The sequence below is a fragment of the Arvicola amphibius genome, chromosome 4 (genome assembly GCF_903992535.2).
Source record: "Arvicola amphibius chromosome 4, mArvAmp1.2, whole genome shotgun sequence".
Taxonomy (NCBI): Eukaryota; Metazoa; Chordata; class Mammalia; order Rodentia; family Cricetidae; genus Arvicola; species Arvicola amphibius.
Genome location: NC_052050.1, coordinates 128,644,534 through 128,668,985, shown reverse-complemented (window position 1 = coordinate 128,668,985; position 24,452 = coordinate 128,644,534). Strand labels below are relative to the sequence as shown.

Below are 24,452 nucleotides of genomic sequence, written 5' to 3'. Positions count from 1 at the left end.
GTGGCCTCCGGAACACTCGAATCCGCACAGAACATCTGAGAAGATCAAGGAACGTCCGTAGGTCACGGAAATCTCGGTCATAAAAAAATTCTCTCGAAAACTAAACCTTCTGTTTTCCGGCCCTCTAGCCACCGGCGAACTGTTGCAGTGTGGTACGCTCCGTGACGGCTGATGCGAAGCATTCTGGGAGTTGTAGTCCGCCTGCCGGGGCCCGGCCTTCTGAGGGCTTTGACGCCACTTCCGGGCCGACCTTGGGTTGCGGGAAATCGTCATTCCTGTCACCTCCAGGTGGTGAACCTGGTAAGTGATTCTGATTGTCCGTGACCCTCCTGTGTTTCCTCCTAGGACTTCAGCAACCGTTAGGAGAATGGCTCCAGGCCCCCGGGAGGAGCCGGCCCCTAGGTCACCAACGGTGGCAGTGCAAAATTTCCTCCCTTGGGTGTCGCAGCTGCCTAGCATCCGCGTCTCAGCAGCACCCGGACTCCTGACCCTCGGGGTCAGTCATTGCATCGTGACAGTGAGACACTTTTTTGGCGTATTCGGGAGCTATGAAGAAAGAACTCTTGATTTTGGAAAGATAGGCGTAACTTCCTTAAAAGCGTCTGCTCCCTTCGCTTACGTGCCACCGCTCTCTCCCTGCTTTTGTCTCCTAGCTCGGCCAGCTCCTGCCATCTGTACCGTAGATGCTCATCTTCTTCAGATATACTTGGCACCCTGAGCTTTTTCTCTTTTCTTCGGAACCCATCTCATAAATCTACTTAACTGCTTCCTCTTAAATTGATCATTCAAACTCAGCAGTTGTCGAGCTGACTCGTCATATCCACCTCCCGCTCTCTCCACACTCTTCCTTCAAAATACACATCTTGGCAGATAACCCAGCTCACCCCTCTTGTGCCCACCAAACACGTGACTAATGTGCCCCATCTCAAGTCAAATAGTCAAATCTTTTGGATTCTACTTCTGAGCGTCTATAATATCACCTTCTTACCCTTACCATCTGGACCTTTGCCATCATCCACCTGGGTCCTGTTCTTAGTGGTCTTTTTCTTTGCTTTGGTTTTAAGACAGCGTCTCACAAAACCCAGGCTGTCCTTGAACTGGCTATACAGCCGGGAATGACTTTGAAATCCCGATCTTCCTGCCGTCACCTTCCACGTGTTGGATTACAGCCATACACCACATCAGTCTTCATACATGTTATTTTAAGCAGGCCTTCAGCAGGTGGTCACTCTGCCTGGAACGGGCACTTTGGCGCGCGCGCGCGCGCACACACACACACACACACACACACAACATGCACACACATACTACACCTTCCTTTGGAAATTTTAAGGCTTCTTTCAATAGCTAGTTGCCCTTCAGATTTCAACGTAAACATTACATCCCAGAGAGGCTCGTGATCAGGAAGCCTAAAGACACCCTGGGGCTTTCACATATGGTTTCGTAAGGAATTTTCATAACAGCCCTGGGAATCTGTATCTTTTTTCCCCCTGCATTTACAGACGAGAACACAAGTAAGTGCCTTAGTCAGAATCATACAGGAAGTGCCTGAGTTAAAATTTACTCTTCCTTGTCTTTTACAACTTGAGTTTAAGTTTTTTTTAATTCAAATCGTAGTATTGTTTTTTATCAAACATCTTACCGAGTATTTAATCCCAGCACCCGGGAGGCAGAGGCAGGTGAATCTCGGAGTTCCAGGTCAGCCTGGACTACATAGTGAGCTCCAGGATAGTCAGAGAGTCGCAGGGAAACCCTGTCTTTAAAACATACACACAGACAAAAAACTTCTTACTGGTAGCTCACACAATATTTTCCAATCCTTTGGTTTGGTGTCTTATGATAAGCAACAGTATGATAAATGGACAGACAGCGTTATGTATTGAACGTTTTGTTTGCTTAAATGAACTCAATGAAGTGGAACTGGACATATGGTATGCTCTTTTAATAGGTTACAGTGGATGAAATTAATGCTATCACTCTTACAAAAAAAGTGACAAGAAATTTGCAAAATAAAAAAGAGTAATGGTACTTCTTCCTAGTGTTCTGAGGATCAACGATAATATACACCCAGTGACCGGTCATTTAGGGCAGCAGGTGTGAGTGCTTGCTCGTTTGTTTCAGTATTGGGTGAACACAGAAGCTGTGTTAGTACCTTTGTGATTGCTGTAATAAGACACCATGCACATGACCAAGAGATGAGTTGTGCTTTCGGTTCCAGAGATTGAATCTATGATGGTGTGGCAGAGGCATGGCGAAGCCTCCGGAGCAACAAATGAGAGCTCCCATCTGGATCCACACGCAGGAGGCAGAGAGCATCCTGGGAATGGTGGGAAGCTCTTGAAGCCCCAAAGCCTGCCTCCATGACAGACCTCCTCCAGCAACATCACGCCTATTAATCCTTCCCAAACAGCCCCACCCACTGGGGACAAGGTCTTCGGATGTGAGCCTACGGGAGTCGTTCCCTTTCAGAGCATCATAGGTTCTTAAGTGTAACATAATACTTCAGCCCATTCAGGGCCTGTTCGAGAATCCTCAAGGTCAACCCCACTGCCACGTGGCACACACACACTTAAACACTCATGGTACAGGTCTTTCGTTTATCCTTTGCTGCCGAAACTCAGCATGTGGATCCAAGTTGAGAACTGCTGGTCTCTTCTTTCATTTTGCAGATGCTTTTTTCTCTCTGTCAGTGGCAAGCATTGTCCCAGGCCATGTAAATTCTGTCTAACATGCTTTCTCTAGCTATGTGCTATTCATGTTGCTGGCAGTTAGGTTAGCTTGCTTCATTATACTCTAATCTCGGTGTAAGATCATGAGTGGACCTTTTAAGACGGTGAGTTCTACCAATGTCTGGTCTCATTGGCTTAGCCACAATCTCAGCCACGTTAGACTCGGTGTTCTCGTCACATTCTTCTTTTTTTTTTTTTTTTTTTTTTTTTTTTTTTTTTTTTTTTTTGGTTTTTTTTCGAGACAGGGTTTCCCTGTAGTTCCTAGAGCCTGTCCTGGAACTAGCTCTTGTAGACCAGGCTGGCCTCGAACTCAGAGATCCGCCTGCCTCTGCCTCCCGAGTGCTGGGATTAAAGGCGTGCGCCACCACCGCCCGGCTTCTTGTCACATTCTTTTTTTTTTTTTTTTTTTTTTTTTTTTTTTTTTTTTTTTTTTTGGTTTTTCGAGACAGGGTTTCTCTGTAGCTTTTTTAGAGCCTGTCCTGGAACTAGCTCTTGTAGACCAGGCTGGCCTCGAACTCACAGAGATCCGCCTGCCTCTGCCTCCCGAGTGCTGGGATTAAAGGCGTGCGCCACCACCGCCCGGCTGTCACATTCTTAAACTAGTTTTATACCACTGATGTTTGCCTATCACTGACAAATGCATCAAGACTATGATTAAAAGCTTTAATGCATTGTAATCACTATGAATGGAAGTAGGGAGGCTTTTACATATTCTTGTGCCTGGGACAGCTGTATGCCAATTGATTAGGATGTCTGGGCATGCCTCCTGGATGTCCGTACTCCTGGGTGTCAGAATTTTAAGCTCTCTGGGTGATTTCAGTGTGAAATTCGGGTTTGAAAAATACTTTTTAGAATTTGCAGGGGTTGTTTTATATTTCCGCCTAAGGAATTAACCAGTGAAATTAGTGCAGAATTAGTGCCGTACCCCAAACTGAAGTAGGTTCTAGTTTATGTGAAGATGAGTTTGTTTTGCTTTACATGGGAATTATCGTTACATTTGTTCTAGGTGATCCCCAAAACCATGGATATACTCTTCAGAATAAGAGGAGGCTTTGATCTGGCTTTTCAGCTAGCCACTCCTAAAGGTAGGTCTTTCCAACATCCGCCTGCACTCCTGGATGGTTTGCTAGCCGGGAAAGGGGCCTGAGATTTAAACACACAGAGACAGAAACACGGGTCATTCTTGAATTCCCCCTTTAGTGTGGTCCAGGGCAACTTATATAGTAGGGATCCTTAACTGATAGCCACGCCCCAGCCAAACCCACCAGAAACCACTCCCCTGCCATCAGGAACTCCTGAGGGTCTCCTGCTCAGAGCAGCTGCAAACACAGGAAAACAAGTTGTTTTGCTCAGAGCAGCTACAAGCATTGGAAAACAAGTTGTTTACAGAAAATTCAGGGTCTGGGGGTCCACAGCCCCCAACACCAAAGCTTCTTTATTACCAAACTTATAGTGATACATTATTGAGGATAACATAAGAAAAATAAACTACGCTCAAATTAAATGGAATTCAAATTTAGATTCTCTATTCTAATTCCCTTACCAGCCCACAGGACACCTCTGTAAATTAAAAGATTCAACCTTCCTTTTGAACCTTTAGTGCTGTCTTGAAGAAAATTTCTCTCTCTCTCTCTCTCTCTCTCTCTCTCTCTCTCTCTCTCTCTCTCACACACACACACACACACACACACACACACACACACACACACACACAGGTGAAATATCCCAAGTGAACACAGTGTAATAGACACCTGGAGCTGCACACTGCAGAGTTGTAATGTGTGTTACCCATGCCTTAGTACCCAACTCTCTTAAATGCTGTAGTGTATTTCAATGTTAGAAGAAATTCAGAGGAGAAGAAAAAGATCAGCGGGATCTTTATAAAGCAAGTTTCAGGAAGTCTTCTAGCTTCTGGCTGAGGCTAATGCTGAACACTGAGACAGACAGTGCCCAGGGAAGACTATGGGAAATTACAGCCGAGATGCCTTACTTTGAGATGCCGCTGGGACATCGTGTTCAGGTTTCCAGCAAACACTTGGTTGACTCTGAAGCTCAGCAGAGAGTGGTCAGAACGGGGTGGGGAATGTGAGATTCAAGGACGTGGCTAACTCTCTGACAGTAAATGAAATTATGCCTGACAATGCGTCGGCGATCTTAGAGGCACAGACATTCAGAAGATAAGGGATGAAAGGTGAAGGGGGCACAAAGAGTGACTGCAAATGGGGGCAGAGCTTCCCTTTGAATGTGTGGAAATTTTTGTAATGATCGCTTTTTAAAAACACTAGTATTGATTGTAAATTGTTATAGACATTCTAAAAGCCATCGGATGAAATTTATGGTCTCAGAATCCTAAAGGTAGAGAGGCCAGAATTCTGATAGCGATTGAAAAGCAGGAGGCGGTGTTTGAGAGTCATGTCCACTCTGTTCTACTTTTGCCTTTCTTTTAGAAACGTTTGTCAAGAGTGCACTAAGACAGGTGTTGAATGACCTGACGACCAAGCTCTCTTCAGACGCCCTTGTATTCAGAATCCACAACAGCTCCGTGTATCTGTGGCCCAACAGTGACACCAACACGGCGGAGCTGACCGGCAGCGCGACCTGTAGGAACATAGTGCACCTCATCCCGTGAGTGTTTAAAGCGTCTCTGCAAATGTTTCCATAGCGTCGTTTCGTACTTGTAAATGTATTCGTGTATTGAAATTTTAGATACGAGCAGGAAGAGGATACAAAACGAAAATTCCTTAAAAAGAAAGACAAAAAGTCATCAGACACGGTAAGCAAATCTGTCTTCTCTACTGATTTAAAAAAAAAAAAATCTTGAATTTGGAACTGAGTGAGGTACAGGTGATAATTTAATCCTGCCCTCCTAGAATATTGAGGCCTAGAAATATTGTCTGTTTTACGTGTCTAAACATGTTTTCTTGTTGCAATGCGTAATTTTGAAAGTGTTATTTTATTTTGATCCTGCAAAACCAAAGCTCATTTGGGTAGGGTTACACATTGCTTCAAAGTAAATGAAAAGTTTAGTAAAGTGATAGATCGTGCAGTGCCAGACAATGTCAAAGGATTTCATTTTGCATGTTGTCTGCCTGGTCTGCTGATTTTTAAACCAGCATTAGGGAGCCCACCACATGCATAGCTTCCAGGCGATCTTAGATTCTGTCAGGTTGGCAGTCAGCGCTAACTACCATAGACATATTTAAGAGACACAATGGGCTGTACTTAGAACTAACTAGAGATGGCCTAGCTAACTAGTTCCTTCCTTGAGTAGATGGAAGGTGGGTGTTTTTGTTTGCTTTCTGTTTCTTTGATAAACCCCATGACCAAAAGCAACTTGGGCATGTGAGTGGGTTATCTGGTTGGCAGGTCTCCATGACAGACTTTCCCGAAGGGAAAGCAGGGCAGGAACAGAAACAGGAACCAGGAAAGAAAGTTGCTTACTTTCCTGGCTCATGCTCAGCCAGTGTTCTGATACTACCCAGAACCCCCTGCCCAGGGATGGTACCACCCACAATGAGCTCGGCCCTCCTACATCATTTGGCAATCAAGAAAGTATCCACAGGCCGGTCTAACAGAGGAAAATCTCCAGTGGAGGTCCCTCTTTCCAGGTGTAGCCAGTAGATACCAAAGAGTAGCCTACGCGTGAGGGAATATGAGTTCAGTTTGGGTTATATTTAGGACACCACTGACATACTGACGAGCTGTTAAATTTAAAAACATGGAGTGTACAAAAATCATAGCTTAGAGATGAGGACTTGGAAATTATTCAAAAAAGTAGACACTTTGAGGCATACACAGCAGCTATTTTGCAGTATGCTCCCCAGTATAGGGTCTGCTTTGTGCTTGCTTGTGGTTACATTCCCATATCTTTAGCTGGCATGTTATAGAAGTGTGTCCTAGCATAGCATATTAAATAAGCAGGTGCTTCATTGTGTTCTGCGTTGGTGATGCTGACATTTTTTGGCAGTTATTTAAGGCATTTACCAGTTTCCATTATAGCTAATAGCTCATGGAAGGCAGTGTGTTTGATATCCTTTTGAAATTTTCTTTTTGGTGTTCCCTACTTTGATGAATACATTAGTGCATATGTGTCATGTACTTTTCCCGTTCCAGCTTGGGACTCAACCATTCTCTGTGGAGCACGCACAGTCACGCACACACACACAGACACACACACATAGGCACACACACATGCACACATTCACATGTACCTGTATAACCTGGGTTTCTGCTTCTAGTTCCACCTCAGCCTCACAACTTCTCCAGCTAATCCCAGTGAGAAGCCCGGCTCCTAGCATCCTCTAATTCTGCTATTTTTTTTCAATACACAGAAAGGAATTTCAGGACTGTCTTACATATAGTTCTTTGGTGTTGGCACTTTTTGTTTGATTGACGTGTTGCTGTTTTGAGACAGGGTCTCACCATGTAACTCTGACTGACTTGGAACTCGATAAGTAGACCAGCCTGCCTCAAACTCACAGTAATCCACCTGCTGGACAATTTTATTTGAAGGTTTTCTGTTTTGCTTTTTTACTTTAGGTCTGTGCAGAAGTGGAAAGAATAGAATAATAGCCCAGTATGCCCTGCACATGGCCCTGATATTTATGAACTCGTGGACAGTCTGATTCCATGCACTCTACATTCATACAGATTATTTTGAAGCAGAAAGGGATTTCCTGAAGTTACTATCTGTAATGTAGTTTTATATGTCATTGTTTAAAACACTATTTACCCTTTATATGCAGTGTTTAATGTTCCACATGTTGACTCTTAACTGTCTGTTTGTATAGCAGCAAATAGTAAACATAGATCTCATGCTGGAAATATCGACCTCTCTGGGAGCCGTAACCCCCATCATTGAAAGGGAAAATGAAGAACACCACTACATTAATATGAACTTGCCAATCGATGCGGTTGTGTCTGTTGCTCCAGAAGAAACATGGGGAAAGTAGGTATTTTATAGTATCACTGCCACATTTAAGTGAGGACCGACCCTTCCTTAAAATAATCAGAACTCAGTTCTTTTAAAGATACAATGTAAGTCATATCCAGAGTGGTGGGGCTGTTTTTACTGTGATATATTCCTTGCTTTCAACCTAAGAATCATTGAATAATTAAATATTTATTTAGAAGAAGTAGAATGGCATGCTGAAATTTAGAAGGCTTCCCTTTTTATCCAGTCAGAGAAAAATACAGTTACTTTGCATAATTTAGACTTTGTTTGACAAACCTGGTCCAGTGAAGTTCTGTGCTCTGTTCGGGGTGCGTTAGCTGTACTCTTCATTTTAGCCATCATAAATTCCGTTAGCTCACTTACGTATCTTCCACAGAGCTCGCAAGCGTCTAGTGGATGCCGTTCACAATCAACTAGTTGATATGGAAAAATGCATTCTGAGATATATGAAAGGAACATCTATTGTAGTCCCTGAGCCATTGCACTTCCTGTTGCCGGGGGAAAAGAATCTCATAACAGTTTTATATCCCTCAGGAATCCCCGATGGTCAGCTGCAGGCCTATAGGAAGGTAAAAGTGGATCAGTTATTATGAGAAAAAAGTCTCTTGTTCAGTTTTTGCTTAAGTATAATTTGTAGTAAATATAAATTATTTTATGGTTTAATTTAAAAGTGCAGAAATGGGCCGCTGTATAGAAATGTCGTGGAATTTCTTTGTGATATGATTAGAGATAAAGGCATGCCAGTTTAGTGCAGAAATGGGCCGCTGTATAGAAATGTCGTGGAATCTCTTTGTGATGTGATTGGAGATAAAGGCATGCCAGTTTAGCACAGCATGGAGCATTTTCATTTCAGTGCTCAGTGCGAGTCATATAATTCTGAAATTTCAATACTTTCCACAGTGAAAATAGAAACGGCAAGATGCTTACGTGTCGAGAGTAGCTGGTGTACGCTAAGAAATTCCTTTCCCTCTGTTCCCTCCAGATCTGTGAGAGAAACAGCAGTACAGTGCAGAAGGAATGGGGGAGCTCATGTCAATTCTGACTATGATACGTGGTAATATTGCATCCACAGATAAGGTTATTTAAGTTTCATTAGAGACATTTCATAGAAAACCTGTCCAGCATATAAAGAAGTGAGATTTATCAACAAAAGGACTGATTTTTAGAATATGTCTTTCGGACCTGTGGCTTGCCTGGCACTCACCAAATTATGTCCTAAATGCTGCTCATAAGTAGTGTAATGCTAGCCCTCTATAGTGCTCCAAAAGCTGGAGATGAATTGGTTTTCAACAGTGCAAGCTGACCTGTTGAAACCACTGAGTACACCGGAGATTGGCCAGACTTTGACAATAAGTATTGTATGTTTTATGAGGTTGAGAAAATAGTGCATTATAAACATTGGTAAATGCTTCTCCTCATGCCATCTTGGTGCCATCTAACTTCTGCTCTGTGTTTAATAACTGCACTGATATGTCTAAACTATTATAAACATCATTTCCCAAAGTACTTTGACGCATCATTATGAATTATAATTTCAGATGTACAAACTCTCCCAATTCTAGCAGGTTGTTTTCACGTCTCCGTCTCCCCGGCTGGTTTCCGCTAGAGGAGTGTAAGCTGGTCTCAGTCTGTTCACCAGCTGACCTTAATGAATTAAGTCATGTTTTTGAAAACTTATAGCTAACATATTTCCTGTTTTATAATTGTTGAGTTGAGTGTTTTAACTGAAAATCTAAAATTCTTTTCTCTGTTTATTGATTCTGGTTTTATTTAGGAGTTGCATGACCTCTTCAATCTGCCTCACGACAGACCTTATTTCAAAAGGGCTAATGCTTATCACTTTCCAGATGAAGCATATAAAGATGGCTGCATTAGGAACCCACATACTTACCTGACTCCACCTAACATAGAGGGTAGCGTGGTGAGTTCAACTAGTTTTTATGAGAGTTGACCGATTATTGTCATTCATTGTTTTGGGTTGGTTCTCAAGAGAAGTTTTTAAGAATTGATTCTGATTGTGTGTCATTTCCTAAAAAATAATTCATCACTTGTCTCTTTTAAACCTGCGTTTAAGATCTCATTTAAGGAGCCAGGTGTGGTGCTACACACCTTTAATCCCAGTGCACAGGTGGCAGAGGCAGGTGGATCTCTGAGTTCAAGGCCAGCCTGGTCTACTGAGTGAGTTCCAGGACAGCCAGGGCTACACAGAGAAACCCTGTCTTGAAAAAACAAAAACAAAAATCAGAAAACCTCCTTTAAGATAGCTGTAATTAGTGAGTGGAGGGGAGGCTTAGTATTTAGAGTGTTTGCTGTTCTTCCATAGGGCATGAGTTCATTTCCAGCACCCACGTCAAGCAACTCACAGCTGCTGCTCTTACGCAGCCCTAGGAGAGCTTCCTTGTGCTGTCTTTTAGCACACACACACACACACATGCACATGCACACACACACACACACACACACACACAAATCTTGTTTTAAAAATAGCAGTAATTAGCTTAGAGTGTCAGTACACATGCCTTTAAATCTCATCAAGTTCCAGACTAGCTAGGGAGACCCTGCCTCAAAAAAGATAGCAGTAACTAATGATCTAAAAGGGTCCTAGAACTCCTCCATAGTTTATATTGCATCTTATATTTATTTTACATTTTTATTAGTTCTTTACAAAACGCCCAAGATCATAAAGCACTAAGTGCATGCTGATTGATTTTGACAATAAAACAGGTGCCTTATCCATATTACAAAATGCAAAAGGCATTTCTTTACTTTAGTATTATTCTGTAATATGTGACCTGTGTATGTCACACTCACACACATTTATGTATCTACACATTGAAACACATCTCACAGCATAGCAAAGAAACAAATAACTAGGAATCCTACTTAGTTAGGAACCAGACCATTCCTGACTCGTGTGCTTTGTCTCCACACGACCTCCTCAATCAACATCGTCCCACAGGTGCCTTACACAGCCAGTGTCCACATCTGTGCATCAGCCAGTCCTGGATCAGAGATACCTAAAAAAAGAAATAGTCTACCCTGCATGTATATATTTTTGCCTTGCCGTTATTTCCTGAAAAATGCAGTTGCCATTTATATAGTCTTTTCGTTATTTTTTATCTAAGATAGGTAATCTAGAGATTATTTAGAATAAGTGGGAGGATATTCCTATATATTCATAAAAACTACTGTGCTAGTTTTCATAAAGAGCCACGTCTCGAGGGTTTTGTGTCTGCACTGGGTCCTGGGACACTTTTCTAAGCACCCTACAGGACATTGCGCAGGGATACATTCAGCCTCCTCCCTTCCAGTGTTGGTTTCTGAGCTTCATATGTGTGTATACATATGTATACATATAAAAGACACATTGCTTTAGCAGTATTTGTTTCATTTTGAGTTATATAAAAATCTTACCATGTAGTCTTCTACCATTTGTGTTTTTCACTCAACATTCTATATCTAAAATTCATCTTATTTTGTCTTACTCTGGTTTAGTTATCTTGATCCTGTATAATACACATTTTTATAATGTTTCCAGGATTTTTGTGATTTCAGGAAGTCTTCTGTGAACATTCCCACTCATGTGTCCTGTTCATATATATGTGAACAGCTGGAAACACTTGCTAGGTTTGTTTCACTTTTGTCTCTTCATTTCCCAAACCATTTCAGGGAAAGTTATAAACTTCATGTTATTGACCCCTAAACACTTCATCTGATCTTCCGGTAATAATGGGTGTATTCATTACATAAATCCATGTTCATTGTCATGTCTTATTCACTGCTGGATTTGGTTTGATAGTATTTTGTTAAGATTTTTTTCATTGTGGAGCAGTGGTGGCGCACATCTTTAATCCCAGCACTCAGGAGACTGAGTCAGGCAGTTCTCCATAAGTTCCGGGACAGTGAGGACTGTTACCCAGAGAAACTGTGTCTCAAAACTCGTGTGTATGTGTGTGTGTGTGTGTGTGTGTGTGTGTGTGTGTGTGTGTGTATTCTGTATTTGTAATTGATATTTCCTTATAATTTTCTTTTCTCTTAATTAAAAACGTATCAGGGATTTACAATTTTTATATCAGTATATAAAAATATATCAGGGATATATTAAATGAGTTGGGTAATGCTCCATCTTTTAAATTTCTGGAGTTTATATACGATTGGCATGTTATTTTCTTGATCATTTGATATGTCAGCCCTGAACAACTACCTGGACTTTAGCATTTTCATTATGAGTTATTCTTTTTTTTTTAAGAGATTTTATTTTAATTGTCTGTGTATGTGCACACGTATAAAGGTGCTGTGGAAGCCAGAGGTGCTGGCTCCCTCTTGAATTGGATTAGCAGGTGGTTGCACACTGCCTGACGTGGATGCTGGGAGCTGAGCTGGGGTCCTCTGCAAGAGCAGTATGCACTCTTACCTGCTGAGCCATCTCCCCAGCCCTTTGCAAATATTAACATTCAGTTTTGTTAGTGGTTATAGAACATTTTCAGGTTATAATTTCTTATATAGCTGTATTTTCTTTTTAATTCTTCTTATCAATTTATGAGTTTTTTCTTTCTTTAAACATTGGCCTTTGATGACCCCCTCTTTATAACTTTTGTTTTCTGTCTCACTAATTTTGTGGTTTTACGTTGTTTCTTTGGTTTAATGTGTTTCTTCTAATTTCTTAAATTGAAACTTAGCCTGTTATCAGTCTTTCCTGTTTTCTAATGTAGACTTTAAATTGCAGATAAAGCACTACTTTTTGTTGAACAATTTTATTTTATTTACTTTTAAGTACTTTTACATTTATATGTGATGGTACTTAGTCTTTCTTGTCCATGACTCCACCCACTGGGAAGAACTTCTGAAGCAGAGGACTCATTTGCTGTGAAGGCTATGGCAGATGATCCATAATGGTCGCTGCAGACTGTAGAGATGTGTCTGTCACCCTTCTGGAAGCAGGAAGTCCACATTAGCTTCCCTTGGTTGAATTCTAAATACCCCAGGGCCATGCCCGTCCACGAGCTCCGTTCTTCATATCCTCAGCCTCAGATAGTTGATAGCGTTCCTTGGCTGTGGTCACACCACTCACTGCTGACCCTCTTGTTCCTCTGGGATGTTAGTGCCTGCTCCGATAGACAGAAGAACCCCCCACCGCTCCATCTTAAGTCCCTAACATACACTTGAAGTGGGGCTGCTGCTGTTTGGGAGATTAGGACAGAGACATCTTTGGGAGCAGCCATTTTTCTTCCTACCAGATGGTCTGATTATACATTTTCAGTTTGTACTTTGTCAATCTATTGCCTAATTGTCTTGTGAGTGCCCTGTCTTTCCCCACAACTCCGAGTTTTAAAAACTAAAATGCTTTTCCAGAAAAATGTTCATTTTTAGCATTATGCTATAAGGAAGAATCTTGTGGCATCAGTCCCCATTTTAGCCATGAGTAACACAACATTGGCTATAATAAATGGCAGGATTGCAGACCTGCAGAAACATTGTTCCTGCGGCCCACTGTGCAGAGCCTACTTTTGTTTGCTTATGTGCCCCTTTAGTTCTTCCTTCCTCCAGGCATCATGTACTCAGGGCAGCATGTTTAGCAGCCGTGTGCCCTGCCCTCTGCAGGATGAGGGCCTAGAAATGAATAAGTTTCAGCATAGGCATTGGAGTTCACATGCTGGTATGCATAGGCAGACATTGGCGATATAACCAGCCACATGTGAAATAGCTATGATTAATTGGAAAATTTAATATGTATATATATATACATGCATACACACATGAAGTCAGGAGAGAGTTGGTAACCATGACAAAGGGCAGGTGGTGAGAAAGTGGGCATGCTATTTTTAGTAGGCTGGCCGTGGAAGGCTTCCGGCATTTTAACTGAGACCTAAGTGAGAAAGTGTTCATGCTGTAAAACTAATCCAGCCAGGAAAATTGGCTTCATAATCAGGTAACCACTGGCATATTCAAAACTAAATTACATTTAAAAAGGGAAAGTATAGGAGCTAACATTGTTAATCCAGAACACATATCTTTCTAGCACGTTTCTGAGTAGGTCCATTGGAAAGGACTCTGGACTGTAAGAAAAAGCCAAAAGAATATAATATTATTTTGTTATTAATTTTTATTGAGCTCTACATTTTTCTCTCCTCTCCTCCCTGCCCCTTCAACCTTCTATCAAGGTCCCCATGCTCCCAATTTGCTTAGGAGATCTTGACTTTTTCTACTTCCCCTGTAGATTAGATCTATGTAAGTCCCTCTTAGAGTCCTCGTTGTTGTCTAGGTTCTCTGGGATTGTGATTTGTAGGCTGGTTTTCTTTGCTTTATGTTTAAAAACCACTTATGCGTGAGTACATATGAGAATTGTCTTTCTGGGTCTGGGTTACCTCACTCAATATAATGTTTTCTACCTCTATCTATTTGCCTGCAAATTTCAAGATGTCATTTTTTTTCTGCTGTGTAGTACTCTATTGTGTAAATGTACCACATTTTCCTTATCCATTCTTTGGTCGAGGGGCATTTAGGTTGTTTCCAGGTTCTGGCTATGACAAACAAAGCTGCTATAAACATAGTTGAGCACATGTCCTTGTGGCACGCTTGAGCATCCTTTGGATATATACCCAAAAGTGATATTACTGGTTCTTGAGGAAGGTTGTTTCCTGATTTTCTGAGAAATCGCTGTACTGATACCCAAAGGAGCTGTACCAGTTTACACTCCCACCAACAATGCAGAAGTGTTCCCTTTACCCCACAACCTCTCCAGCATAAGTTGTCATCAATGTTTTTGATCTTGGCTATTCTTACAGGTGTAATATGGAATCTCAGAGTTGTTTTGATTTGCATTTCTCTGATGACTAAGGATGTTGAATATTTCCTTAAGTGTCGTTCAGCCATTTTATATTCTCTGTTTAGTTCTGTACTCCATTTTTTTTTTTTTTTTTTTTTTTTGTTTTTCGAGACAGGGTTTCCCTGTAGTTTCTAGAGCCTGTCCTGGAAATAGCTCTTGTAGACCAGGCTGGCTTCAGACTCACAGAGATCCGCCTGCCTCTGCCTCCCAAGTGCTGGGATTAAAGGCATGCGCCACCACCGCCCGGCTTGTACTCCATTTTTTTATTGGATTATTTGTTCTATTGATGACCAATTTCTTGAGTTCTTTGTATATTTTGGAGATCAGACCTCTGTCTGATGTGGGGTTGGTGAAGATCTTTTCCTATTCTGTAGGCTGTTGTTTTATCTTGTTGACTGTATCCTTTGCTTTACAGAAGCTTTTCAGTTTCAGGAGTTTCCATTTATTAATTGTTTCTCTCAGTGTCTGTGCTGCTGGGGTTATATTTAGGAAGTGGTTCCCTGTGCCAATGCATTCAAGTGTACTTCCCACTTTCTCTTCTATGAGGTACAGTGTGGCTGGTTTTATGTTGAGGTCTTTGATCCATTTGGACTTGAGATTTGTACATGGTGATAGATATGGGTCTATTTTCATCCTTCTACATGATATCCAGTTACGCCAGCACCATTTGTTAAATATGCTTTCTTTTTTCCATTTGATTTTTTCGCTTGTATGTCAAAAATCAGGTGTTCGAAGGTATGTAGATTAATATCCAGGTCTTCAGTTTGGTTCCATTGGTCCCTCTGTCTGTTTTTATGCCAGTTACCAGGCTGTTTTCAGTACTGTAGCTCTGTAGTAGAGTTTGAAGTCAGGGATTGTGATGCCTCCAGAAGTTCCTTTATTGTACAGGATTGTTTTAGCTATCCTGGTTTTTATGCTTTTACATATGAAGTTGAGTACCGTTCTTTCGAGGTCTGTGAAGAATTTTGCTGGGACTTTGATGGGCATTGCATTGAATCTGTAGGTTGCTTTTGGTAAGATTACCATTTTTACTATGTTAATCCTACCTACCTAAGAGCATGGGAGATCTTTCCACTTTCTGGTGTCTTCAATTTCTTTCTTCAAAGATTTAAATTTCTTGTCATACAAGTCTTCCACTTGTTTGGTTAGAGTTACTCTGAGATATTTTATGCTATTTGTGGCTATTGTGAAGGGTGATGTCTCTCTGATTTCTTTCTCAGCCCATTTATCATCTGTGTACAGGAGGGCTACTGATTTTTTTGAGTTAATCTTGTATCCTGCTACATTACTGAAAGTGTTCATGAGTCGTAGAAGTTCCTTGGTAGAATTTTTGGAATTGCTTATGTGAACTATCATATCATCAGCAAACAGGGGAGTTTGACTTCTTCTTTTCCGATTTGTATCCCCTTGATCTCCTTTTGTTGTCTTACTGCTCTAGCAAGGACCTCAAGAACTATATTGAATAGATATGAAGAGAGTGGACAACCTTGTCTTGTTCCTGATTTCAGTGGAATCGCTGTGAGTTTCTCTCCATTTAGTTTGATGTTGGCTGTTGGCTTGCTGTATATTGCCTTTATTATGTTTAGGTATGTTCCTTGTATCCCCGCTCTCTCCAAGACCTTTATCATGAAGGGATGTTGTATTTTGTCGAAAGCTTTTTCAGCATGTAATGAGATGATCATGTGGTTTTTATTTTTCAGCTTGTTTATATGGTGGATTATGTTGACAGATTTTTGTATGTTGAACCATCCCTGCATCTCTGGAATGAAGGCAACTTGATCACAGTGGATGATGGTTCTAATGTGTTCTTGGATTTGATTTGCCAGTATTTTATTTAGTATTTTTGCATCAATGTTCATGAATAAGACTGGTCTGTAATTCTCTTTCTTAGTAATGTCTTTTTATGGTTTGGATCTCAGGTAGCCTCATAAAAAGAGTTTGGCAATGTTCTTTCTGTTTCTATTGTGTGGAACAATTTGAGGAGTATTGGTATTAATTCTTCTTTGAAAGTCTTGTAGAATTCTGAGCTGAATCCATCTGGTCCTGGGCTTTTTTTGGTTGGGAGACTTTTGATGACTATTTATTTCTTCAGCACTTATAGGTCTGTTTAATTTGCTTATGTGGTCTTGATTTCATTTTGGCAAGTGATATTTGTCCAGAAAGTTGTCCATTTCCTTTATGTTTTCCAATTTTGTGGAGTACGGGTTTTTGAAATATGACCTGATGATCCTCTGTATTTCCTCCATGTCTGTTGTTATGTCCCCCTTTTCATTTCTGATTTTGTTAATTTGGATATTCTCTCTCTGCCTTTGAATAAGTTTGAATAAAGGTTTTTCTATTTTGTTGATTTGCTCGAAGAACCAACTAAAAGAATATAACAATAAGCCATTGTTCTGTGAAGGCATTTTATAAGGCTAGAGAGCAGCGTTCTCAGCCTTCCTGTACTGCCCCTCTTTAATACAATTCCACATGTTGTAGTGCCCCTCAACCATGAAATTATTTTCATTTCTGCTTCTTAACTGTAATTTTGCTACTACTATGAATTGTAGTGTAAATGTGTTTTCTGATGGTCTTAGATGAACTTTATTAAAGAGATTGCAACCCAGAAGTTGAGAACCATTGTCTAAAGTAAAAGTCTAGCTCTAAAACAGTAAATATTACTCTGGCATCTCTACAGAATATGTACTCTGTCTTTAATATTTTACTACATTTCTTTTTTATAGATTTTTGTGGTCCAGGGCATCTACGCTTATCATCATTATATGCAGGATCGGATAGATGACAATGGCTGGGGTTGTGCTTATCGATCCCTACAGACAATCTGCTCATGGTTCAGACACCAGGGATACACAGAGAGGTCCATTCCAACACACAGAGAAATTCAGCAGGTACAGAACTTGCCATTTTAAATTAACCCAATTTGTTTTCCATTAGCTTTTAATATGACATTATAATTATTACTACCCCATGGCATAGATTTATTTTTATTTTGAAAAAAAGTGTTATCTTACTGGTAATCAATTAAAATACCCTTAATATAATTTTAATAGAGACTTGCATATGGATTTTTTTATTTTTTTGTGTTTTTAATACATAAAGGCTCTTGTTGATGCTGGTGACAAGCCAGCAACATTTGTGGGATCTCGGCAGTGGATTGGATCTATTGAAGTACAGCTGGTACTAAACCAACTGATTGGTGTAACTTCAAAAATACTGTTTGTTAGGTAAGGATACTTTATAAGCCAGGTATGTCATTTCTAAAGTGACAGCTTATCATTTTTTGTTAAAATAATAGAAAAATGACATTTTCTCCTTATTTATTTCCAATCATTGCTCTTCCTCATTATCTCATTGCTTTATAAATCTCACTTTTTAGAACAAGCTGTGATATATAAATGTATTTCTAGACCTAATTTTGGTCTGTACAAGGAAAACTTATAAATATCTTTGGGTAAAGTTCCCGATATAAAATGTAGTTTTCTAATGTTTAAATCTCCAAAAAGTCTTATAAGGAGAAAACCAATGTTGATCACTGACTATTGTGGTTTTCTTTTGTTCTTTTTCTTGTTAAACATGTTCTTTTTCTTAATAAACCAACAAATACACAAATAATATATTCAGCTTACATTTTTATAATTCTAATAAATAAGAGAAAATATAAATTAGCACATATCAGTTTCTCTGACCATAACTTGCATTTTTATTAAACATCTATGAAGTTTTTAATTTCCTCTCCATAAATGTTCTACTCTGATTTCTCACATATGGTATAAAATATTTACTAAATAAATAAGATATAACGTTATTGCAGTCAGCACTCTAAATTCCCCGAGAGACAGGAGTTTCTTGGCTCAGGGAGGGAGTGCTCCTGAGTTTGAGACTCCACAGACTATGACAAATATCCCCCAGAGGCCGAGAGACAAAGGCCTGAGGAACCACACTTGTACAGCCTTGAGCAGGGACATCATGGTTGTCAACTAGAGTAAATACATGGCCCAAGGTACTGGGTGGTTCGGGGGCCATTTCTATCACCCCAGAAGAGGATTCTGACTATGCCCAGTATAATAACCAGCTATTCTAGGCAAAGCAGTTCCTGGGGATCCCACCCCACCCAACTCCTAGGCACAACGTAAAAAAAAAAAAAAAAAAAAAAAAAAAAAAAAAAAAAAAAAAAAAAAAAAAAAAAAAAAATTGGAATGACTTTTCTTCTACTTTGTTAAATAATAAGTTAAATACTTAAAGACTTTTTCCATGGGCTTACATTTTAAACTGTCTTGTATTGATAACTACAAGACAGTATTTAACGTCAAAGTACTTAAAGTATATTTAATTTCACAGTTGGAACTGTGAAATCAGTAAGAAATAATGGCAGATAAAGTAGTAAAGAACTATTTTAAAAAATTAAAGTGTGGGCCTGATGAGGTGAAAGACACTTGCCACCAAGCCTGGCTACCTGAGTTTAACTTGTGGGACTCCATATGTGTGCCATAGCACAGGTGTACACATGCACACTCAAAGTAAACACTTTAAGAAATTACAGAAGGGTTCAAAACACTAAAATATTTGTGTGTTCCCTGCCCGGCCGAGAGTTACCAGGTTTACGCCGCCTGGTTCACGCGCAGAAGTAATGGGTCTACTGATGACTGAGCTCACCATTTCTTTCTCTTTCTCTACTTTCTAAGGATGTGAAATTTGCTTTGGCCTTTTCATATGATCTTTCAGTATGCAGTACATTACTCTGATGATGGTTGGGCAGTAGCAGCAAGTTAGCTTCCAGTTCCCTTTTCGTTAAGGGAAACAAGTGGGCTGTGTTGCTAAGCTCTGCTGTTTGATGTGAGAGATACTAAATAAATCTTTACTCACAGTATTTTCAACTTGGAGTGCTGAGGAGTATATGTAGTCTTCCTTCTTCTGTCTTTCTCTTCTCAAAAATGAGAGGGACCTCGTCTGTCCAAACACTCCATGATACAGTGCACTTGCAAACACCTTGAGTCCGCACAGAAGAATAGGTTAGCCCTAAAATCTAATCTCCTCGGTCTTACATGTAGGCTGGTGTCGCTGATCCTAGTTTAAAGACAGAAAGGATATGCAGACTGTGAAGCATGACAAGGTGACCAACAATCTCATGCTGAAAATCCAAAGCCTTTCTACAGCTCCAGAAGCAGAAAGATGGAGTCTTCTTGCTGAAAATTTTAGAGTTTACACTGCTCTAAGTTGCATCTGAATCAGGTCCCTGCCAATTAATTTTTTTTTCAGATTCACAATCAAAAATATTGAAAGCATTGCCTTCCCCATTAATTACTTGACTGAATGCTGAAAATAGTTATCTGATAGATGATTTCTTCTTATTTAGTCAAGGATCAGAAATGGCCTCTCAAGGACGAGAACTGGCCAACCATTTCCAGAATGTGGGCACTCCAGTAATGATTGGTAAGGTGTTTTGGACGTTTTGGGTTCTTTTGGCAGAGTAGAGAATAAGTAAATCTTATTTGCATAATGTTTTAGTGTTACATAAATACTAGTCATTTTAAATTGGGTCTGGAGAGATGGCTTACGGTTTAAAAGCACTGGTGGCTTTTCTAGTGCTTTTAACTGAGTTCAGTTCCCATGTGGTGGCTCACAATCACCAGTAGTTCCAGTTCCAGGGAACCCAGTGTCTCTTCAGTGCATCACAGGGTGCACAGTCATAGATGCAAACAAAACACCTACATACATAGAACAAAAATATAAACATTTTAGAGTCAACTTAGACACACTACTCTTAGCATTTTAATTTCCAAAGCATAGAGAAGTTGCAGAAAAGATTTAGTAACCAAGAATAAGTGCTAAAAAGAAAATGATAACTGTTTGAACATTTAAAGAGCCAAGAGTAGTATTTTTAAAAAGGTGAAGCCACTTGGCTAAGCATCATGAGTCATGACTCTGTCACTAGCTTGGCTGATTCTGTGTCACAACAGACTGCTGACCTTCACTGGGTTCCCTTGTAAAGTAAGATTTGACTAGATGAGCTAAAGATACATGACTCTCTGAAACAGAAGATGATAGTGTAAGAAATGGAGGTAGGCAGATGTCAGCAGAGTTATCATGAGAACCTAATGGGTGGATGGGATGGAGATGCTCAGCAGATGCAAGAGCATCTTCTGGGAGAGGCACCTCAGTGATCATTACTGCACTGGGAGGAGTTAGCCCCTTGGTGGCCCTTTCTCAGTTGATCTTAGGGAATTTTATGAATATAGCAGTAGAATATAAACTTTGTATGATTATAGATATGATCAAAATATTTCTTACATATTTCCATATGTAACACAGTAGCTATTAAATATGTAATCTTATCCTTTCAAGTATATTTGCCATCATAGTATTTTACAATATTGGGAAGACTGTTCTAATGCTGTATTAATTAAGTTAATTAATAGGCAAAACAATTAGTTTTATATTTGAACTGAATAAGCAGTTGAAATTAATGTATGCTCTAATATATATATAATACATTATATATATATAAAATATATATTTCCCCCCTAGGAGGAGGAGTATTGGCTCACACAATACTAGGAGTCGCATGGAATGAAACTACAGGGCAGATAAAGTTCCTGATTCTAGACCCACATTATACAGGTGCTGAAGATCTGCAAGTTATCTTGGAAAAGGTAAATGTCTGTGTCACGTAAATATAAGACCCTGGCCATTAGCAAAGATAAGCCAAGGCAGTCGCCCTCACAGCAGTGTTTTAAGTCTGTTGTGTAACTGTGTTCCATGTAGGAAAGACAGCGGGAGTCACAAAAGGCACAATGTTTATAAAAGCTTTGCTGTTTACTAAACTTCCTAATAGAACGTGACCTACTTCCTTTGCAGATTTGTAGCACACACAGTTGTACTGTCTCACCAGTGTCTTAAAACAAGAGCAGAGTAAACTTAAATCAGGACTGGGGAGAAGGCGAGCGGTTAGGAGCGCTTGGTCTTCTTACAGAGGAGCAAGTTCAGTTCCCAGCACACTGTACGTGGCTCACCACCACTTGTCACTCCAGCTACAGGGTATCAACACCCTGAGTACAGATACACACATACCCGTAATAATTTTACAACCAGTGAATCAATATATAAGCAAATGCCAGTCATTATGGAGATGTGATTACTTCTCACTATGTACTTATAACATGATCAGTCTATAAAGATTGGAAGTTGAGGCAAATGTAGAAGTATTTGTTGACACAATCTTGACTACACGGGGCATAAATCTAAATTGATTTATAGGCAGCTAATTCTCATGTGAAAGGCTGGGGAGATAATTCAGCAGATGAATAAATGTTCCCTGCCCACCTGACAACCTGAGTTTGTTCCCTAGATCCCACACTGTAGAGCCAACTCCTGCAAACTGCTCTCTGACCTCCACAGACACAAAATAAATAAAAGTTTGTTTGTTTTTAGATAATAGCAACATTGTCCTATTCAGTAGCAAAATATTGATTCATCTGGCATTTATTAGTGCCAGTCAGCATCAGCCTTAGTCCTAAGCATGTCTGAGGGTCCCTGGGTCTCCTGGAGAGGGACAGAGGGCTGTCCAGGATTCTCAGACAAGAAGTATGCAGATCCAGGTTTAGGAGGCTGTGGAAGGACTCCTTCATTGGAGGGAAGGGAAGCACAGACTTCCCCAAACTGCAGGAGCTTCCTGTGCTTTTGCCCAGTAAGGAGGGGCGGGGGCGGGGCAGACAGAAAAGCTGAGCTAGGATTTAGATTTTATCTTAAGAGCAGGTAGAAACCTTGTTTTCATCAGGGGCGTGTTACAGGTGATAAATGTGCTTCTTTCTGGCTGATTAATGGGCTTTGCTCCTGATAAAATGATTTATCCTGCAGCCATTAGATAAAGGGAGTCGTCATCCCTGATTACTTTCTATGAGAGCTGTGCCAGTTACATTTTTGTAGAATGACTTAACAGCAGAAAGCCCTTTAACCCTCTGATGCGTATGACACACTGAAGGCAGGGCACAGCACCAGCGAACTCTGACTTCCTGGACTCCAGCAGACGGTGGAGCAGTAAAGTTCACCGTCCTGGCCGAGTTTGGGTTCTGTTGAGGATAAAAACAAAAGCACCTGGGAGGAAAGAGTTTATCTGCTTACACTTCCTGATCACAAGCTGTCACTGAGGGCCCCAGGCAGCACAGAGGCAGAAACTAAGACAGACCTAGGAAGACCTGTCTGCTGGCTTGCTTTCCATGGCTTGTTCACCTTGCTATCATACACTCCTCCCCAGGACCACTTACCTAATGCCTGGCACTACCCACAGTGGCCTAGGCCTTCCTCTTCCAACTAGCAATCCAGAAATGCCCCCACTTGTGCCCACAGGCCGACTGAGGGAAGCAGTTCCTCTGTTCAGGGTCCCTTTTACCAGGGGTGTCAAGTTGACACCAAGATTAGCCATCACACCTCCTCCAAGCTTTCCTGTAATGCCTTCCCGGGCTGGTTGTCTGGAAGTACATAGCCGTCTTTTTGGTTACCAGCAGTGAGAATATTCAAATGCCCAAAGCAGAGAGTGTACAATGTTTTAATTTTCTACTTTGACCTTGCTGAAATTTTTACAATTAACAAAGAAAAGAGCCTGTTCAGTGAGTTCTCCCTCTCTATACTGAAAAAGAGCTAATGCACTCTAGTCTAGGGACTCCAGGTCCATGCCCAACACCAGCAGCCTGGGAGCTAGGGGAGTGACTCGGCTCTCAGCGTAAGCATTCCGCATTGACCTCGATGTAATACAGGCAGTCATAAGCTTCCTTTAATAAAATCAGTCTGGCCATGTGGCACACACCTGTAATCCCAGCATGGGGGGTAGGAGGTGTACTGCTGGCCCAAGGTCGGGCTAAACTGAGTAAGTTCCAAGCCATCTTGGGCTACAGTTTAAGACTCTTGTCTCAAAGAGAAAGTAGAAAAATGAGTGGCCCTAGAAGAAATTTGATACAACTTTTATATTTATAATAAACCACTAAAATATACTCTTTGCTAGGGAAAAGGATTAAACTTGAAGACTAGAAAGCAAACAGCCTGTGAAGATCACAAACAGAACTCATGGCTTGGATCTCTCCCGTTTCATTGTCTCTGTCACTGGGTGGCACATACGTAGTCTTTTACGGACTACTACGTAAAAGCTTGCCAATAAAGCCGGCGCAGCTACCGATTGCCTTTATCTTAGAACCAATGAAGTATAATGTCTGGACTAACAGTTGCTAGAAGGAAGTGATTTTTTTTTATGACTTCTAAAATATTATAGATTTTTGTTTTGTTCTGTTTAAAAATCTGTGTAGAAAGGATGTCTGGTTTACTTTCTATTGCTGTGATTAGCACTATAAACAAAGCAACTTGTAGAGAAGGGTTTACTTCATCTTACAAAGCAGAAGTTGGGACAAGAACTGAAGACTGTAGAGGAATACCACTTACTGGCTTGCTTGGCTTGATTTTTTATGTGAGTCAGGACCCCCTGCCCAGGTCTGGCACTGCCCACAGAGTACTAGGCCCTCCCACGTCAATCATCAGTAAAGACAATTTCCCACAGGCAAATCTGAGAGAGAGGCATTTTTCTAATTGAAGTTCCTCTTCCCAGATGATGGTAGCTTGTATCAAGTTGACAAAAAAGTTACTTTGCTCCACTTAGAAAGTCCTTGAATTAGGCCTGCGTCTGTGTCTAGTGCTGGGGTCCTGCTGACAGAGCTTCATGTTAGTTTCCTGCAGATCCCATCGTGGACTCTTGGGCTATAAAAGGTTTTCTTTCCTTTCGTCCAAATCTAGGGCTGGTGTGGATGGAAGAGCCCAGACTTTTGGAACAAGGATGCATACTATAACTTATGCCTTCCTCAACGACCAAATGCTGTTTAAATGCTATTTAAATTATCTTGGAGTCAAGATTATAGATATAAAAGAGCTGTTCTATGTTAATAAAAGCAAGCATAATCTTAAA

At 40.6% G+C, this 24,452-nt stretch overlaps 1 protein-coding gene across 2 annotated transcripts; it reads left to right on the top strand.

The window, feature by feature from the left end:
• The first annotated feature begins 209 nt into the window (after nt 1–209).
• Ufsp2 (UFM1 specific peptidase 2) lies at nt 210–24,452 on the top strand. Of its 2 annotated transcripts, none has more exons than XM_038325841.1 (12): nt 210–300; nt 3,736–3,814; nt 5,177–5,354; nt 5,436–5,502; nt 7,523–7,677; nt 8,060–8,252; nt 9,458–9,604; nt 17,233–17,397; nt 17,609–17,733; nt 19,863–19,939; nt 21,035–21,159; nt 24,284–24,452. In XM_038325841.1, the coding sequence occupies exons 2-12, from the start codon at nt 3,751–3,753 to the stop codon at nt 24,368–24,370; spliced, it is 1,383 nt and encodes a 460-aa protein (XP_038181769.1). In that variant the 5' UTR covers nt 210–300; nt 3,736–3,750; the 3' UTR covers nt 24,371–24,452. The 2 variants fall into 2 exon arrangements, with proteins under 2 accessions (XP_038181769.1, XP_038181768.1); XM_038325840.1 differs by having other exon boundaries at nt 7,520–7,677.

Excerpts from the sequence above, each read along its gene's own strand:
- Ufsp2 (XM_038325840.1), top strand. The coding sequence starts at position 3,751 with ATGGATATACTCTTCAGAATAAGAGGAGGCTTTGATCTGGCTTTTCAG. Across the intron at positions 9,605-17,232 it reads CTAACATAGAGGGTAGCGTG|ATTTTTGTGGTCCAGGGCAT; the intron begins GTGAGTTCAACT and ends TCTTTTTTATAG. Across the intron at positions 17,734-19,862 it reads TCAAAAATACTGTTTGTTAG|TCAAGGATCAGAAATGGCCT; the intron begins GTAAGGATACTT and ends CTTCTTATTTAG.